The 15,209-nt window shown below is 30.2% G+C and overlaps 1 protein-coding gene across 1 annotated transcript in view; it reads right to left on the reverse strand.

Annotated features, from left to right (window-relative positions):
• The window catches only part of LOC142318822 (spatacsin-like), a 57,310-nt gene that overhangs the window by 33,009 nt on the left and 9,092 nt on the right, over positions 1–15,209 (reverse strand). Inside the window, exons 2-3 of the mRNA XM_075355337.1 lie at positions 7,036–7,158; positions 6,561–6,691 (exon numbers count right to left, since the gene is read on the reverse strand). Of these exons, the coding sequence (XP_075211452.1) occupies positions 6,561–6,691; positions 7,036–7,158 (254 nt within the window). The remainder of the gene's footprint in view (positions 1–6,560; positions 6,692–7,035; positions 7,159–15,209) is intronic.

Raw genomic sequence — 15,209 nt, forward strand, 5'->3', positions numbered from 1 at the left:
TATTGAAGAGTTATACGGAGGAAATGAATTAGTAAATGGTGTCATAGAGGAAGTTGAAGAGGATGAAATGGGAAAAACAATATTGAGATCTGAATTTAAGAGAGCATTAAAAGATTTAAATGGCAGAAAGGCTCCTGGAATAGACGGAATACCTGTAGAATTACTGCGCAGTGCAGGTGAGGAAGCGATTGATAGATTATACAAACTGGTGTGTAATATTTATGAAAAAGGGGAATTTTCGTCAGACTTCAAAAAAAGTGTTATAGTAATGATACCAAAGAAAGCAGGGGCAGATAAATGTGAAGAATACAGAACAATTAGTTTAACTAGTCATGCATCAAAAATCTTAACTAGAATTCTATACAGAAGAATTGAGAGGAGAGTGGAGGAAGTGCTAGGAGCAGACCAATTTGGTGTCAGGAAAAGTATAGGGATAAGGGAAGCAATTTTAGGCCTCACATTAATAGTAGAAGGAAGATTAAAGAAAAACAAACCAACATAGAAGCCGTAATAAGAAAGGGAGTCCGACAAGGATGTTCCCTATCTCTGTTACTTTTTAATCTTTACATGGAACTAGCAGTTAATGATGTTAAAGAACAATTTAGATTCGGAGTAACAGTACAAGGTGAAAAGATAAAGATGCTACGTGTTTCTGATGATATAGTAATTCTAGCCGAGAGTAAAAAGGATTTAGAAGAAACAATGAACGGCATAGATGAAGTCCTACGCAAGAACTATCGCATGAAAATAAACAAGAACAAAACAAAAGCAATGAAATGTAGTAGAAATAACAAAGATGGACCACTGAATGTGAAAATAGGAGGAGAAAAGATTATGTAGGTAGAAGAATTTTGTTATTTGGGAAGTAGAATTACTAAAGATGGACGAAGCAGGAGCGATATAAAATGCCGAATAGCACAAGCTAAACGAGCCTTCAGTAAGAAATATAATTTGTTTACATCAAAAATTCTTAAATTTTGATGTAATGTCAGATTGATCATTTTGATTTAAATGTCAGGAAAAGATTTTTGGTAGTGTATGTTTGGAGTGTCGCTTTATATGGAAGTGACACTTGGACAATTGGAGTATCTGAGAAGAAAAGATTAGAAGCTTTTGAAATGTGGTGCTATAGGAGAATGTTAAAAATCAGATGGGTGGATAAAGTGACAAATGAAGAGGTATTGCGGCAAATAGATGAAGAAAGAAGCATTTGGAAAAATATAGTTAAAAGAAGAGACAGCCTTATAGGCCACATACTAAGGCATCCTGGAATAGTCGCTTTAATATTGGAAGGACAGGTAGAAGGGAAAAATTGTGTAGGCAGGCCATGTTTGGAATATGTAAAACAAATTGTTAGGGATGTAGGATGTAGAGGGTATACTGAAATGAAACGACTAGCACTAGATAGGGAATCTTGGAGAGCTGCATCAAACCAGTCAAACGACTGAAGACAAAAAAAAAAAAAGGAAATTTTTGGGCCATATTTAGCATACCATGCTCACTTTATTTAAAATATATAATAGAAAAGAATAGTATGATTTAAACAGTTAAAATGGAATTTTTGTATGATAAAATAACCATGCTGGTTTTTTATTGGGACACATTTTTATAAAATGTTTTTCAAACTGAAATATACATATCACTGTTTTATTTTTCCATAATCATGATCAATTACATTTTTACATTTTACCACATGGTAGAAGTTAATTCTCTGCTCATAAAATTTGTATTTCCTTTTTTTTTATTTAACACTTTACTTGTATACTGATTACTTTAGACATAATTTATCATTTGGAAATAATGAAATATTTCAAATTTTGCATATTAAAAAGCATAACTAGTTTAACAGAGTGTTATTTTTTTAACAGTTAGAATTGTTTTTTAATTTATAAATGGTTAAATAATCCAAAATCAATTAAGTTTACTGCATGTTAAACTGGATCAAATAAGAAAAGGATTATCCATTACAAAGGCATAGTTATGTGATACTAGTTAACTACTTCAACTTAAAAACTCTAGCAATTAATTTAGCTCAAAAGAAACAATAAGAAAATGTGGAATCTGCTTATAAAAAAAGTCTGATAAGGCTCAATTAAAATCATCTGCAGTACCAATTTACACTAATGGTAACTGCAGTCTCAAAGATACCTTTATTCACATACAGTAATTCACCATTAAGACACCCAAATTTATAAAAATATTAACATCATCTCTACTCATTCTGCTCAGCAGAACAATGAAATTAAATTAATTTATAGTACTAAATGGCAACTTGCTCACTTTCTTTCAAACACATTTCAGAAAGCACAAATATCTACTTTTCTTTTGGTTATAAAAAATACTCTTATTTGGACCTGAAACTCATTTATTATTTAAAGTTTGAATGTAAAGGTAAGCAGAAGAAAGAAGTCTGAAATAATGTATAAACAAACAATAATCTTACTATATCACAAATACATGCAAGAGCTGATATGGGTTATCAAAGCTAAAGAGCTTAAATCTCAAATGGGCATGTAGATAGTCAGCATCATAATCCAAATATGAAAGACGAAATTCTATCATAAGAATTGAAGATAAAATTCTATCAGTTCTATTCCAAAATTTGCACCTGCATCTCTATGAAGTGAATATTCCCAATCACAAAATATAGTTGATAAATGTATAATTTCAACATAACAAAAACTAAACACTGACTGGAAGGTTTTCAAAAATGCACATCAATAATACTGGTAATGTTTTTTACATCTGCTTTTTAATCTTGTTATTCTATCACGTTATCAATCTGCTGACCAATATCCTTTTTCTCTCTGTAATTAAGATACAATTCATGCTTTGTGTGGCAATTTTAAGGCATGTTTCCAACAAATGGGTATTTGCTTAACTAATAATAAAATTACATGAAATATTAACATTAATAGATGCCTTGGATGAATAACAGTTTGTATAAAAGTACCCATCTCTTCGATATTCAAAATTTTTCAAACTCCTCATTCAGTCTAGCTGGGAGGAAATATCAACATTTTTCCACCCTATTAGCTGAGGCATTCCTTCTGTCAGAGAAATATCCTGGTGTCAATGACAGAGGAATCTCAACAACAATCACAACTGAGACTCAGTAATAGGAAACTCATTAGTTCACTATTCACAACGGCACTTCTAGTGCTCTGAAAGACATAATTTCCACAAACTGTTTAGTTTGATAAATCACAATACCTACCTACCTGTTAGTCAAATTCTGTATTTCATGCAAGTTGTGAAAATCAGTTTTCTCTTTCAGTTCTTCACAAATTATGTATATACACAGATTCTATTTCTGATTTTATACTTATTTACTTTCTACTTCTTTATAAAGTATACAGTTATAAATTTCACTGGTTAGCATTAAATGATTTACTAGAATTCTTGGTTTCACAATAGATAGTCCTGTGCTTGATTCTCAATAAGCTCACTTCATAAGTTGAATTTTACAGGAATTTTACTTATCTTAGTTTTTATCATAGTACTTCTTCACTTGCTGATTAGATTGCTAATACGATCGATAGTACTATCTATTAACATCTGTCCCCTTAACATGCCGAACAGCCACCTCCATTGCTGTCTCTCTTGCACAGGACTACATGGCAGTGCATATAGTATTATACATAGAGTTATATTAATCTGTTTAAAACTCCATCCAATCAGCATCCACCTAGCAGTTTATTTTGTTTGTAGACTCATACTTCAATAATAACTGAATGTTATTTTGACTGAATTTTTTTGTGGTAGCCTATAGATACGTTTCATTTTTGATTATTTTAGCTTATAAAAGTATATTTATTTTTCTTTCTTTAACTATCTTTACTATAAAATGAAAAGGTGGATAGTGAAATGTAAAGATGGTCATTTAGAAATGTATACATTGCAGAATTACTAAATTTAAGTCAGTCAAATCTAACTTTTTCTCAACAGAGTAAATAATAATTTAATAATTGGATGTAATAAATTATAGATCTCCAAAAATAATTTATTTAATTTCATGAAATTCGCAATCATGCAAACTACAAATATATTATTTGCTTATTTTTAGTTTATCTGTAATGAAAAGTGTGGTCTAAAAGTGATGGTTTGGAAGATTTGTCACCAAATTTATAACTTAAATACTAATTTTACTGGCCAACTGGCATTAAACAAAAACCTCTTAGAAATTATTAATAACAGTATTTCAGTCATATTGTTATAGACCTTGAAATTTAAAATTCTCTGTCATCATTCTTCCATAACATCTAACGCCTAACCAAAACAAACTTCCCCATTCATCATCTCACTAAGATTCCTAAAATTACCTGGAATTACTGATATATCAACAGATATTAAATAATTTAATTTTTTGTTAGTAAATAATAAATTCCTTAAAATTTAATAAATACAACAACGATAAATAGTACAATATCTGGATCAAAAGCCTTGCACCACATTCACAAGTGATGTTTTCTCATGAAGAATATTACTAAGAAAAGATTTTAGTTTAGTACAAGTTAATATATTATTATTATTACTTACAAAATAGAGTCTGGTTTATCTGTAACTTTCACTATTCTATGTAGATCTATGTCATAAATTAATACAAATATTTTATTTATATTCTACTGTTAAAACAAAATATAACCTATAAAAATTATTCATAGTTAAAATTAATAAATGATTTGTCATGGAGTGTGATTTAAAATATTAACATATACCTTATAAAATAGTGTGCGCATGCGAGTGAGTGCGCGCACACACATACACACACACTCAGTATATACAGTTCTGGGACCTATTTTATTAAAATTTTCACCCAAAAAACTATAGGATATCATTTATTCTGTCCCTTAATTAACATCCTAACAATTCAGTACAAACTCATTTCATGAGTTTGGTAGCTGAAATCCAAGTGAAATCTTTCACTACCTGTAGCTCATAAACAAAGCATTTTAGGACATATGTTTATGTGAACTTTTTCTATTATTCTCACAAGTGGAATAGGTTACGAAGGGCCCGGGAGAACTTTGTGATATACCTATATATGCAAAATATAAATATACTATTTTACAGGCTTCATATCCATTTTAGCTGTTTACATTAGTAATATTTATAATTAATCTTAATTATATTTATAAAAATAGATTATACACAGAATATAATAATTATTATAATACTTCATTTTTAAGCCAGGTAAAATAAAAATACAATTCAACTTTGTGAAATATTATGGAACGTTACCATAATTCATTCATAACTGAAGGAAAAAAGCTGACACCAAAGTTGTTATACTTTCCTGGAATTGGTTATTTATTCTTTTATAGTGGAAAAATAATGATGAAAAAATTGACAATGCAGTTATTTTTGATGCATGGCTTACACACACAACTTAATTTAAAATATTTATTAAAATATATAATTTAAAATATTTTATTTAAATATAATATTTTTTCATTTATTTAATTCAATGATGCTGACTAAAGCAAGTGCTCATACCATATTTAATTTGCGCAGGTATGACAGTACTAGCGATGACGGTCGGCAGTAACTAAACTAATGTAATTTCACAACTTACATAGAAAAAATTTTGCTTGTACGGTTGACAGACTGGTACAGCTACAAGGCTTAACACATCGGTTACTAGCCAACCAGACGATTGAGTTCAAGACCCAACCAGACAGAGTTATTTTTTTACACTTTAAATATTCATTTATTTAATTCTACCACTCATCTGTGATGTCACAATATTACAGATGACTACAAAAAATGAATGTCAGTACTACCAACCTTTGAAATATAAACTAAATAAAATAAAATAAATAATTACCATTTAAAGTGCAAAAAATAATTTGGTTGGCAACCCTTGAAATTTGAAATCTCTTGGTCAAAGAGAATGAGAGAAAAGGGAATTTCCCACTGGGAAAAAGGGAGATTCCAAGATGACTGACTGTGATACTAGTACTCCTTGTGGTGAGAGGGGATACTATTGATGCAGTACACCCACTTAGCCACTAGTTTAGAACATTTTTTTTTTGGGGTGGGGGTGCGATTTTGCAAATATTATTTTTTTAATTTGTTAACAAACGTGCCTAAGAAAAATAATCACACCAAGTTTGGTCAAAACTGATTTAGTAGCCAATAGCTGTAAAGGTGAATTATGATAAGATTTTATTCTATTATTATTGAAAGTTGAAATAACTAAAAAAAGTTTTAAGTTTCAAACTTCCAAAATACAAACATATATATGTAGAAATTTCCCACCATTATTTTTGTTTTTTTGTTTTTTAGGATCTCTTGGTCATGAAACATCGAGAAATGCAAAAAATCCATAGCCCATTTTTAGACTGATTACCATCATACTTCCTTCTTGCACATAGCTCTAGAGCTATGATGTGGGAAAAATAAAAGATTCCACTAGTATCGTGAAGAAATTTTATGGTTAGTTACATAAATCTTACATTCTTAGGTAAATGATAAAAATAAATTGTAATTTAAAAAAAAATGAGACTGAATAAATAAAGCTAAGGTAAAAGAATAATTTTTATAAATCTTCCCCTTACCATTAGTGACCACTGACAATTCTCTAGCAAAACTTCAGTAAGCTTTTGACACAACTTTAACACTTTTGAAATTCCTTCCATATTACAAGCTCTTGTGAAACAATTGTGAGCAAGTATCAGTAACTCTGCAGCTGAAAAAAAAAAGATATATAATACATATATGTATAAAATTTTCAGTATTCATCTCAGTTAACAATGAAAAATCAGATTTCCATTCATATTCCTAAATAAACGATTCATTTACATTCCTAAAAAAGAAGTTGCTGCTGTAAAAAAATATAAACCAAATACTTTTTTTTTCTTTTTAAATTCATATAGCACTATAGAATGAATATCAAAGAGAATTTATTAGCTTAAAACAAACTGTTTTAACTGCAGATTATTAATTTTTGAAGTTTATAAATTGAATAATTTATCAAAACTGATTCATTAAGTAAAAAAGATATATTCTAAAAATAAAATGAATTTTACTCACTCTGAATGAAAGATTCACGTTGGGTAAGAGATGCTGCAGCTAACAGCAGTTTTCCTAAATGAAGAGGATCCTCAGCCAAGAAAAGGACATCACTCAATTCAGCACAGCCACAAAAACGCTTTTCTATAAATGATAATACATGTATTTCTTAACTTGTAGACACCAAAAATATTAGCCAAAAATTTATTAATTATAAATTATGAAAAATTTATTAATTATAAATGATTAATAATTAATCTAAAAATGCGTACAACAAACTAGAGTTAAATCATATAACATATAAGACTCATTTATAATAAAACTGCAGGTTTTTTATGTAGATCCTGTTATGTTGTAATGTAGTAAAAATGTAATTGTAATGTAAAATGTAATTGTATTGTAAAATGTAATGTATAAATGTAATTGTGAATTTACTTTTTGAACATGGAATTGATATCGCGTAGAGCAAGTGAACGACATGCTTGTTGAATGCTCATTTATTGAATTGATTTTACATTTTAGTTTTAATTGCATGTACAGTTGTTTTCCTGTATACTGGTTTCATCTAGTTTTCTTTATATTACAACAGTTTTGTAAATATTTAAAGGTACTTTTTGTTCTTTTTTTGAGTCTAAGGAAGTAATAAATTAATTTTACAATTTTATAAATTTATTGCAGTTGGGTTAAATAATCACTGTGAATGCTGAATATGGTAAACTAGTTTTCGAAAAATAAGAGATCATTGAGTTCATCAAGAGCTTATGGAGAAAAAATATACTTCTGTAATTGTGGGTGGTTTATCAGAAGAGTTGGTAAAAAATCAAAGGGGTTGCTACTGGAAGAAAAAATGGCATATATACAGAAGGCAATAAGAGTAATTTACAGAAGTGTATTACCGATTTAGTAGAGGAAAATAAACTATTAAAAATGTAGTAGTAACATTAAAAAAATAAAATAGTGCTTTGAGTAAAAATGCTTAATAATATGGAAGAGCAGGCAAAATGTAATAATTTAGTTTTTAACTTGTTAAGCTACAGAAAAAATGCAAATTATTGTAAAGTAGTGAGGAATTTCTGTGGTAAGGTGTTAAAATGTTGGTACGATCTAAATCAATTGTGTGAATCCTTTAAAAGCAAAGAGTGTAGCTCAATTTCTAGAAGATAAAGACAGTATTATGAGGAATACAGGGACTCTTAAGGGTATAAGGTTTGTGGTACATAGGGATTCTAGGGTTCAAACAAAAAAAAATTTTTGGTGTACAATACGTAAGCTGAAAGTCTGCCTCTTGTCAACTGCTACATCTACTAGTCATTTTACTACTAGTATATTTTAGTACTAGTATATTTTAGTACTAGTCATTTTATTATATCAATCTCTTGTGTTTGCATTCTATACACAAATGTGTCATGTTAATAGTAATTGGATGATGTCATCTGGTTAGATAGTACAAAAAACCCCGCTCGTCCATCCTGCCTAAGCCAGCTGACAGTTTGATTGACAATAACAAGGGCAAACCTTCAGCTCACTAAGTTAACTGCAATAAAACGGAGCTTATCAAGAAGGGTTATAATCAGAGATGTCTGGCAGCTGATAATTGCATGTCAATAAGCAATTTTCACTTATTTGGATGAAGCAGGTTTAAGGGAAAGAAAAGATATGGAATTGAAAACCTGAAAGAGATGTGTGATGTGGATCTATCAATCTATCAAGAATGGGCGGACAGCGTCTAAAGAATGGATGGTGTTCAAGGACGTAAATACATAGTAAGAGGCAGTCTGTTATGGTTACAGAGGAAATCAGTGTTCAGAGGTCAGGGAAAGGGAAAATATGGGGGGATTAAGATAGTAGAGTATATATAATAAAGTTTGGTCGTAGTGGTTAAGTTTTATATTCATGATTTTACTGCATACCTTAAGCCTTTTGATATTGTATGTCTTTCTAAAGTATATTTGAAAGAGCATAAAATTGATAAGGTTTTCGATACATTTTAATACACAGATTGCACTGATGATAAGGACCAATGATAACAGAAATGAGTGGGAGCATAATATTTGATATTATAAATTTAAATTAAGATTTAAGGGGAAAGCTAAATTTCTTACAATTGTTAATAGAAGAGTTACATTGGTTATAATTCGGGATCAGCCATTAGTAGTCATGATCCCTAGTTAACCAGACAGTTAGAATGTATGAGTTTATGGATGTTATTAGGAAACAACAAATATTGCAGAAAGAATTGTTAACTCAATATATAAAAATGAGTTCTGGTAAGTATTTAAAAGATACAACTATATATAGTACAGGTAAAATGATATTTTATATCTGTGAAATGTATGATTTGGTGGTGATGAATGGAAGAATGAAAGGTGTTAGAGCAGGAGATTTCATGTATATTGGTGGTAGGTGCATCTGTGATAGATTTATGTTATGAGTATATTGAATCTAATAAGAAATTTTAAGATAGGGATAGTAAATTATTTTGATCATCTACCTACAGAAGTTAAGCTAGGTGTCATTGATTTTGAGAGATCAGAATGTTATGATTCCTTCACCAAAATTATGGTTGATTGATACTATGAATAAGACATACAAAGATATTTAATTACAAATATGGAAGAGTTATCAGTTTTATTAAATGTGGTCATGGTAGGGCCAGGTAGAAATCAGAAAAGGTATTTAAACATCCACGGTATGAATGGGAGTGTGAGAGTGAGAATGAGGTTTTATTAGTTTAAAGACATTAAGAATGTGTAACGACTATCAGAATATGATATGCAAAGAAGTCAAATGAATATTTTAACTGTAGAATCTAATGTACGTAAGATTTACTTGTGGAAGTAACTTTTCCGCCAGTTGTGGATATGCCCTTTACCCTAACTTCTTCAGTCTTCTGCTAGGCTTTAATCCTTCATTGTGAGTTACATTACCTTAGAAAGTGTGTGTACATTTTTTTTTTAGATCAACTGTGGTAACTTTCTATGTTTATTTTACATATCATTAGTATTTATAGAAAATAATTCACGCATAAGTTTTATGTGTAATTAGTATTAAGCAATATTAAGAAGATAGTTCTACTAATTTTTGCATAAAATACATAATAAAATATTAATTTTTATGTACATTATTGATTACACTGACTAAAATAATCTGTATTCTTTTTAAAAGGATATGGAAAACTTGCATGCAAATCCCATACAAATTCTTGCGGAACAGGCTAATGATGAGTGGTGATTGTTTAGAAGATAACCAACCGTCTGTGGGATTCTGACGATAGCGAAACAGACTAAACATTTTTTCCATCTGAAGATGAAATTAACTGTTTTTCCAGTACCAGGTGTGTCTTAAAAATTCAATCTATTGAAATTACCCATTGAAATTGTTGGAAGGAAGAAGTAACAAAAAACTGACTCTTTAGTAGTTTCAGTTCCACAAACACAAAATATATTTGAAGATAATAGTAATGTAATTGTTCTTCAGTCAGAAAATTTGTTTGAAAAAAATGGTCACTACTGGAAAATACAAGTTGTCCCTAACACTGAAAAAATTGCAGGTAAACACATTGTACACATCAGATCAGGTCCAACAAAAAACATTCGTGCAAATTCTGCAGAATGTTTCAATTTGTTTTTTACAGATGACATATTGAATGAAATTTAATGATTATCTAACAAAGAAATTTGGAAAAGAGAGAAAATTATACAACATACAAGGCAGTACAGTATGTGCTATGTGAAAAAAGCCTTACTATTCATCCATGAAATAAAACAAAAGGAGCAGTAGACACTTTTGACTGAATGTGCATGAATATGAACTGTGGTAGAAAAACAAGATCGCCTATTTTTTTAACTTTCTTGCCTGGTGTTGTAGCTTTAGAAGGGAAAGTATTGGAATTGGTCCAGTTTGGGCATATGCAGTTTTCATCAGATCTTTTGACACCTACGGAACCCAAAAAACCAGATAGAAATTTTCTAGATGTTCGTATGTACGTGTGTGTATTCAGTGTTAGGTGTCGCACCCTAAATTACCTTACACTGTCTAGAATGACTCGATCAATTTTGACCAAACTTGGTCAGATTACTTCCACATATGGGACATTGATGCCATTAAATCTTCAACTAAAAGGTCAAGGGGTGAGGCTGTAGAAGCAATATTTCAATATCTCAAAATTTTGCCTAATTAAGGTCTTATTTTTCTTAGGCATATTTGTTAACAATTAAAAAATAATATTTCCAAAAACGTTTTTGCCAAATTGCTCTCTCACCCCAAAAAATGCTCTAAATAAACTAGTGGCTGAGTGGGTATAATAAATATGTCATTAGTACCTCCTTTCACTGCAAAGAGTACCAGTGTAGCACTGACACACAGCTCTTGGAGTCGGCTGCTATGTTGTGATGTTACAGGTATCCAGTAGAATTAAAAAAATGAATAATATTTAAAGTGTAAAAAAGTATTTAAAGTGGTCACTAGCACCACCACACCTGTGCAAATGAAATACTATACAGTATGTGTACGCACTTTAGTTAGAATTACTGAATTAAATAAACAAAAAAATATTATATTTAAATACAATGATAAATGTTTTAAATTAAGCTATGTGTATATGTGTGTGTAAGCCGTGCATTGCCAGTCTTTTCTGATTTCATCATCGATGAGTTTCAACAAGTTCTCGGTGATTATCAAGGGTCTCCCTGAATGTTCTTCATCATGCACATTAATTCTGTTATTTCTAAACCTTTTACACCATTTTCAGATTTTTCTTTCATTCATTACATTATCATCATACACAGCAACCAACTACCTATGAATTTCAGCCAGCTTGATGGTTTAAAAACGTATGGCTGTTTTTCACAGTCGGCAGCAACATCGAATTTCCTATTCATTATATAATGTAATAACTCACAATGTAATCAAAGATACTACAACACAACAACTTACAGACAACAATGCAGTGGCCATTACCAGCGTGGCCATGAATAACAAAGGTTTGGCAACTTTAAGGAGAGAAATTTTACATCAGTCTTTACTTTAGAGATATCCCTTGTAAATATAATTATTTTATCTGTAATTAATCTACTTTTAAATAATCTTTGTTTTACTTTGTAAATAATCATTTGTATTAGAATTATTTACTCAAATAAATACACGTTTGAGATTTTTATTTGTTATCATTATTCTTTATTTTTTTTAATTCTTGCAATTTCTAAAAGTAAAATATATGATGAAAATAGGTGTTTATGTAAAGAAAATATTTTATTAATAAAAGAAAAAAAAATCACTCAGATATGTTAAAATTAGCAACTAAACATATACACATCAAATTTACATATACTTGGTATCAAAATATTAGGAAATAACATTAGTATTCTAGGGTTAAAAGGTTGTTTGACGAAAAGAAGCCAAACATTTATTGGAAAATAGGGGAAAAAACTAATACCAAAAAGAATTTGAAGGCATTTTGCGAGTTTATAATTTTCAAAAGTAACACTTAAGGGTTTCAGCTACCTTGCAATCAGAGAAATGGGTGTGCTACTTTAATCAAGTCTTAAGGCCTAGTAAATTAATTGAAGGGGAAAGAATGTGATAAGCCACATGATGTGAATTTTTTAGTAGGGCAGTTTCTAACTTTTGAAAAACTCTACAATTGTTATGTGATATTTTAAATAGTCATACATCATATATTACTGGTAAATTATGTTTCAAATGAGTCATTTTATTTGCATTTTAATTTCATTGTTATTTGAATAAAAATGTTTTTTAATCAAAAAGTCACACATTTTGTGAGTTGTCAAATTTTTGCTTAAAAAGAAATCCTAACTTATTTGGAGGGGATGCAAGGTGATATAACAATAGAGTGTTCTTTTTCAAAAATTAAACAACTTCATCATTTTATTTTGTACAATTTAAAACCATGAACATCAGAAATATGAAATTATTAAAATTCATAAGATATTTTTACTAAATTAGTTCAGATTCATTGTCAATGTCCACGTCTTTGTTTGGTACAATTGCATTAAAATAATCGTAGTAAATCGGTGGAATGTATGGTAGGAGAGATTTCACATCTTGAAATTTCTTTTCACTTATTTTCAGTGGAGCCTAGTACTTTGGTTTAAGTGATTATATTTGGTTCAAGTGTTATATCTGCCAACTTGGCCAACTCTGATAAAATTCACTTCTTAGAAGTTTCCATTTATTTTATGTTTAATAAAGAAACTTGCTGGGTTCTTGGTAGTAAAACAAAATGCTACAGCTGATGCAAAATCAACCGGTGCCCTACACTAAGTTTTTTGGCCTTGGTCACATTTTGTAAGAAATTACTTACATTTAAAATATCATTTTGTGTCATCATTTTGACACTGAATATGTTTTTCTTATTAAATTTTCTTACTACATCCATCCACATGTTAGGAACATAGATATGTTCAATTTTCTTTTGGCATTTTTCTATTAATGCAAAATCTCAATCAGATGGCAAGTGTGTATGTCCTGGTATTAAAAAGTAATGTGTTATCCCAGTAAGGGTTTTCTCTCTAATGTACTGCATCCAAAAGGCTGTCATAGCCCAGTTTTTATTCTGTCCTGGACAGTTATCACAGAAAACTACAAGATTTTCTATTTCTGGTTTAGTGGTTATGAACTTGATTAGAGCACTGCACATCTCATCACTACCCCTATGTCCAGTTTCTTCTCCCCACAAAAACATGTGTCCTTTGCTGTTGGTACAATCATGCAACCCGAAGTTATAGAAACATATTTTTCTACAATAAAAAGCTGGTCCACACGTTAATTTTGGAACTGGTAAAGCTTGCTGAAGGTCAAAGCTAATGACCAGTGTTCTTAGGTCTTTCTTTTCAGGTTTAGTTTTAAGAAGATCTTGTATTGCCTTGACCTGCGCCTGAGGGTATTTTAGCTTATTTTCTATCGCTTTGACATATTCAAATTTACCCTCCAAGTGCAATGCTTGTATTTTAACGGTGCATTCATCACATATTTTGCAGGTATTAGACTTTGGCATTGAAAATCCTATATTAAATTCCATGCAGAAAATTCTTCTGTATGTATCCTGGCTAACCAGATGATGAATATTACTTTCTATGCACCACGGTAAATAATAAATAATACTCTTCATACAAACGCGATATTGACAAATCACAACCAAAGTAATGTTTTCCATCATTAATTGACTGACTATAGTGATTCTAGTATTTAGGTATGCTGTTTATGTGGTCCCTAATGGACTGTAAGTCTGCTACCACTAATTTTATTAGGCCTATTGTTGTGCTAGCTTTGGTTGTCTGGTTTTTTTAGGAGTGGTTGCTCCCTTTTCGATGTCAGAAACAAGGCATTTAATCTGCCTCTTGAATTTTGAAGGCCATGTATACTTTAATATTCAGTTTTGAAAATTTTAACTTCCTCACCATTTATTTATTTACATATGATGCAGAAATTTCCTTGAAGAAACTCTTTTTAGTTTTTTTAGGATATGATCTGTTTTTAGACTATTTTAATGCAGCCAATTAAGTATGCATTTTTCAAATTGAAAGAACCAAGATTCCAGAACCCATTAAAAATCTCTTCTTCTCTGCCAGCAATTTTAGATCTGCATTTTTCCTGAAGGTACATGCAGGACTAAGAATACACCCAGTCACCTTTTCCTGTGAAATAGCACTAAAATACTCCCGTCCTTCATTCCTTCATCACTTGCTAGTATTCTTCAAATGCAAAGAAGGGCTCCTTTTTCTCCATCAATGCTGAGGCTTCTTTTCAGGAGTTATTTTTGGAAGTCTTGATGTGCAGTTCATTTTTCCATTATTTTCTATGTCTTCCTGAAAGTAAGATAATTTCCAATTAAAAATAATATAAAAATGAGATAGTCTCTAATCTAAATTACTAAAACTTAGTTGATGCAACAGTAAGACGATGAGTAGGAAAAATACACTTTGGCCTCTTTGTGGCATTTTGAACTCAAAAGTTCATCGCCGCATTGACAAGATGAAAATAAACTTGTCGAAAATAAACTTTACTATTATTAATATACATTTCCTAAAATTAATTGCCTTACTAAGTTGGAAGTAGCATTTACCCATACAAATATAAGTACAATTAAGTGGTACGAGTATGACCTGCCACACTTAATGCATAAGAGGTTATAAAATGTACAATTTCAGTCCATTAAATGAAATTTTAAATTGAAT

Source organism: Lycorma delicatula, chromosome 1 (genome assembly GCF_047948215.1).
Source record: "Lycorma delicatula isolate Av1 chromosome 1, ASM4794821v1, whole genome shotgun sequence".
NCBI lineage: Eukaryota > Metazoa > Arthropoda > Insecta > Hemiptera > Fulgoridae > Lycorma > Lycorma delicatula.